Source organism: Curcuma longa, chromosome 4 (genome assembly GCF_044706935.1).
Source record: "Curcuma longa cultivar G26 ecotype Majalengka, Jawa Barat chromosome 4, ITB_CL_G26_1.1, whole genome shotgun sequence".
NCBI lineage: Eukaryota > Viridiplantae > Streptophyta > Magnoliopsida > Zingiberales > Zingiberaceae > Curcuma > Curcuma longa.
The window spans coordinates 16,904,996-16,910,604 of record NC_133864.1 but is presented as its reverse complement, the minus strand read 5'-3'; the positions used below and the strand labels follow the sequence as shown (position 1 = coordinate 16,910,604).

The 5,609-nt window shown below is 32.6% G+C and overlaps 1 protein-coding gene across 1 annotated transcript; it reads left to right on the top strand.

Moving 5' to 3' along the window:
• Nucleotides 1-2,146: 2,146 nt before the first annotated feature.
• On the top strand, nucleotides 2,147-5,233 carry LOC141826035 (uncharacterized). The gene is made up of 3 exons (XM_074713290.1): nucleotides 2,147-2,827; nucleotides 2,939-3,465; nucleotides 4,856-5,233. The coding sequence occupies exons 1-3, from the start codon at nucleotides 2,205-2,207 to the stop codon at nucleotides 5,011-5,013; spliced, it is 1,308 nt and encodes a 435-aa protein (XP_074569391.1). The 5' UTR covers nucleotides 2,147-2,204; the 3' UTR covers nucleotides 5,014-5,233.
• The last annotated feature ends 376 nt before the right edge of the window (nucleotides 5,234-5,609 follow it).

The window sequence follows — 5,609 nt, the reverse complement described above, 5'->3', positions numbered from 1 at the left end:
TCGTCCTCGCTCTTCCCGACGCCTTCAACTCCGGTTTTTCCTATTCCTTCTCATAGAAAGTTTGATGCATTTTACATCTTCACCCTTTTGTTTAGTTTTAGGTGCAAATTTTGTTTTCAAAACAGTCCCGTTTGACTTAAACTTAGTTAAAGGCTAAATAAGGGGGAAATGACGGGGTTTTTTTTTATTTATACGGTTAAAAGAGCCCCCTTATTTAAAAATTATTAAATATCCAACCTTCAATAGCGCTAAAGATTATTAAGCTGTTAATTTACATTTCTAATGTTGGACTAAAATAAAAAAATATTTTTGGGTAAAAATATTTTTGGGTATAAAATAAAAATAGGATGTCTTTTTTGGTTAATAAATTTATTTTTGATATTTGACTGAATCGTGTGAGTAAAGATGTAAACGAGCTAACTCGCTTGTGAGCTATTCAATCTCGATTCGAATAAAAAATTCATTCGATTAAGTTATCGAGCCAAGTTCGAATTTGATTTTAAATTCAAAAATAATATCGAGCAAGTTCAAACTTAACAATATTTGATTCATAAGTTATTTATTAAAAATCATATTTATTATATATATAAAAATCATATCATATATCCTAAATATATATATATGTACTCTAACTTTTGATTTCCAAAAACACATATCATATTCCCATTATATCCTTATACATTCAAATTTTCACTTTATTAAAAATTCTCAATTTATAATATCAAATTCAAATTTGAGGTACAAATATATTGATAAAAAAATTTTGATTTTAAAATGATTCAGAATTCTCTAAGTCTATCAATAAATTTCAAACAAAACTTATAAAGACTTAATAAAATTTATCACAAGTCCATTATAAGGCTTAAGATAATGATATTTATTAACAAATATCATTAATGAGTTCCTAAGACTCTTCTAATTCAAAAAATATCAAATTTTTAAATTTTCCAATGATGTAGATCCATCAATTAATTTTAGATGAAATTGACTAATGGACCTAAAGAATTCTGAATCACTTCAACAAAAAATATTGTACTTCTGGAAACCTCTTTAACGTATTCATGCCCCTCGGATATGAATTTGATAACATAAATTAAGAACAATAAATTTTTAAACTTACAAAGGTGATCAAATTTATTACAAATTCATTATAAAACCTAATGATATTCACTAATCAACATACCAATGAAATTTTAAAACTCATCTAATTTGAAAAATAATAAATTTTTAAATGGTGTATATCCATCAATCAATTTCAGATGGAATTGGTGATAGATGGACTTAAAAAATTCCAAAACACTTCAAATCAAAATCAATATACTCTTATAAATCTATTTAATAAATTTATACTCTTAAATTTTAATTCGATAATATAAATTAAGAACAGTGAATTTTTGAATGAATTGAAAAATTTTTGAATGTGGAAAGAAAAAATTTGAATGGGAAATAAAAGAGAAATATAATGAAAATGTGATACGTGTTTTTTTTTTTTGGAATTATACAAATTGAATACGTGAAATACATAATATTGAATTTTACTCATGGAATTATAAAAGATGGAGGTTGTTTTGATGATATGGATTAAAAAAATGCGCCCTTTTAATTTTTTATCAAAAAATAATTTTAATGATAGTTAAAATTATATAAGCACTTCACTAAAATTTAATTAACAAATTGCTGTCTACCTAATATAAAAAAATATAAAATTAAAATAATAATAATAATAATAATAATAATACTAAAGTATTGGGTTGAAAGAGTGATAACAACGTGGGAGGTACGTTAAGATTTTAAATATAAATAGAATATAAAATTTATTTTTAATATTAAAATATATATTATTTTAAATTTTCAAATTAATTAATTTATTAATTTATAATATATTAGAATTGATTCATAAATATTTAATTAAATATCGATGAGTATTAAAGTATATTTTAAAATTAAAAAAATTGACTTTTGATGAAAAATAGTTAAGAAAATTTTTTCAGTATTTAAGATTTTTATTACAGTTCCTAATTTTTATTACAGTATTTTGGGAAACCCGTTATGTGAGAGCGGAAATTACGCACCGTTTTGTAACGGCCGTTATGTTAGCGTGTTATAAGGGGCAGGCCTCCTTCCTCGCGGTCACCTCGCGTCCTGTCCGACCTCTCTTCAAATTAGGGTTTCTCCTGTTCCCGGATACGAGAGCTGATCCATTCATGGCGACAAACCAAATCTTCGTGAAGTTTCTAGACGGAAGAACCCGCTGCCTCCAGATCCCGTCTCCCACCGTCTCCGGTGAAGCCCTAAAGCGCGATATCGTAACCAGAACCGGAATCCCCCTTCGGTCCCTCCGCGTCGTCTCTGGAATCCGGGAGATATCTGACTCTACCATCATATCAGCATCCAGTGATGGTCTCTTCCCCTCCGTCACCCTCCTCCTCCGTCTTCCCGGCGGCAAGGGAGGGTTCGGTTCCCTGCTCCGAGGCGCTGCGACCAAGGCTGGTCAAAAGAAGACAAACAACTTTGACGCTTGCAGAGACATGAGCGGTCGCCGGCTGCGCCATGTGAACGCCGAGAAGAAGCTCGAGGAGTGGAAGGCCGAGGCTGAGGATCGAAGGTTGGAGAAACTCGCGGAGGATTTCCTTAAGAAGAAGGCGAAGGAGGTGAAAAAGAACTCCACGGTGGCTGTGGAAAAGTACTTGGAGAAGTACAGAGAGGATGCGGAGAAGTGCATGGAAGAGGTTGAGGAATCGGTGCGACAATCTTTTGCATTGTACAAGGAGTCGAAGCGCAAAATTTTACCATTGTCAGAACCTTCTTCTAAGCGTCTGAAGATATGGTAAGTTTATTTGTTTGGCATTTCCTGGTTATTAATTTTTCAACCGAAAAGGATCATATAGTATCCTATCTTCTTGTGCGATCCTTGATTAACCTTAACCTGATTTCGCAGGCTGGGAAAGAAAAAGATGGATGAAAGTGATAGTGAGAGTGACGATGGGGAACTTGAAGATAAAGACGATGATAGTGATGATGGCGATCGGAAATCTGAGGTGTTAGATGGTGGAAATTGTTCCATTCAAAGCGAGTTGCAAGATGGTGGCTCGCCATCTGGTTCTGTTTCGATTACTAATTCAGACGTAGAATCATCTGGTGGTGGTTCTGAAAAAAGCAATGTTGATGAAATAAGCACAGGCGGTGCCTTGATTTCTCTGGGAGTAGAACATGGTTCTGGAAGTAGAGGCAGTGATTCTGCCTCAGATGAAATTTTCAACTGTGAAACTGGAACACCAGAGGAAGTTGATGCTCAAACTGATTTGGTTTCTGGTTCCATGGTGGTAACAGAGTTAAGTGTGGCTAAATCACAAAAGGAAAATCAACCTGAGTCACTGCAGAAAAAGACTGATCTTGTAGTTGAAATGAGCACTGACAATTCCTCTCCAGATGGATCTTTTAATTTTGATGATTATGACTCTGCAGATAGCTTTGGAGGTACATTCATCCTGATCTAATATTATATATCATGGTGTTCCAATCTTTTAATTAATTGGACTAAGCATTTATACTTTTGTTGATAATGTGCTTCAAAATGAAGTTTAAGCATTGTGTTGTCAACTATTTTAGTTCTTACTATCCTTTATATGAAAATTGACTTTACCAATATCCTGACTTCTAGTAGCTCTATTGATGAACTCTAGTATTTTCAACATGATGCTCACTAAAACCCTCTAGTACTTTCAAGTTTCAACTTGATGCTTCTCAAAACTCTCATGATATCTTTGAAATGTTTGTTAGAATTTTAATATTCCAAAAGAAGCATAGTATATGTTAGTGTATGTTATTCATATGCACAATTATGTTAGTTGATTAGATATGGTGACATTGTAGATTATTTAGGGTGGACACTGAAAAAAATATTTTTTAGTTCTATTCAAATCACGTTGTTTGCATGCTTTGCTCTTATTGCTTAACTATTTAATAGGTCAGTTGGTCGAAATCAAGAATTTTAGAGCAGTGATATTGGTATAAACATGCTAGTTGCTGGAAAGTTTGAAGTTTTGGTTGCGAGTCAGATTGACTGGCCTTTTAAATTGAATGCTTTTTGAATTAGATGATACCTGATCTTGTTGAAAATAGTTCAAAGGATGATCATAGGAATTAGAGATAACCTCATAGAAAGTTCATCTGATTTGTCATGACAGTTGTATATTTGGAGAACATTGATATACCTATACTCAGATCGTGGAATTGGTATGTGTCTATCGAATCAGATTCATAGAATAGGAATTGGCTTAAATGTATTTAATATATTATTTGTTTTTCTTTATCATTTAGAAATATCAATTTAATACGTTTTTTACTTCTCCTAAAAGCTGATCATATTTTAGAAATAATCAAACTAGATGTGTTGGCACTCCAATTGCCCAGCATATTGATGTGGATCTTAACTGAACATACTGTTTCAATAGGTTAGTATTCGATTCTGATGAAAGTTGGAATTCAGACATTGACAGTCGAATACAGGAATGCTTATTAGAAGTTTTTCCAAGGGCATAATGGTGGATAATGCTAAATCTATCTCCATAGTGTTACATGATACATGACCATTTTGAGTGATGATCTTAGAGAGAGCCTTCCATACCTGCCATTATAGAAAACAGACAAACATATTTATATATATCCTTTGTTGATTTCTTGTCCATAGCCTTGGGGTTGTCAACCCCCCATTTTCTCTTATGACTGATTGTCTTCCAAATGATTAGTAGTTTGATTAGGCATTCTTCTGACTTGGATTAGTTGAAAGCATCTGGTCGGATAATACTTGATTGTTGTTTCTGGCTTGAAAATGGGGCTAATTAGTTGCCTTTTCCACATTCGCAGCTACTTGGAATGGAACGGCTCAAAACATTGTTGCAGAAGTATGGTCTTAAATGTGGCGGTACCTTGAAGGAGCGTGCTGCAAGGCTCTTCCTGCTCAAAACAACTCCTTTGGAGAAGTTGCCTAAGAAGGTGCTCGCTAGGCCTTGAGACTGCTGGGGCATTAACATTACCGTCAGTGGTCGCTCCATGCTGCATGCTTTACCATCGACACGCCTCGCAGCGTAGTGATAGATGACTGGTTTGTGAGCGTATGGATGTATTACTATTTCGAATCTGAAATATCGTGGTCGTACTCTATGTTGGTGTATATTTTGTCTCTTTATTTTTTGTAGACTGAATAAAACTGATCTAGCAAAGTTATCCCTAATCGTATTCGATCTAAAAAACGCTGGACTGGATAGAGGAACGTGTACCTCGTGACGGTAGAAAATATTATTAATCTTTTCTCAGGATTGGTTTCCTTGTGGATGTGCATAGGACTGTAAAAAGGTAATCAAGTTTAAAATGAATTAAATCATGTCATTCAAACTTAGATTCGATTTTTTTTTTATAAACTTAAATTTTATTTGAATTTGATCGATATTAAATTTATTTATTTATTTAATATATTAATAAAATGTTTATTAATAAATATAATTTATAAATATTTATATATTTAAATTTATTTATTTAATTGATCTAATATAAATAAATTCTTGCCATATCGAAACGTTTAATTCATTTAAAATCCTAAATATGCAACA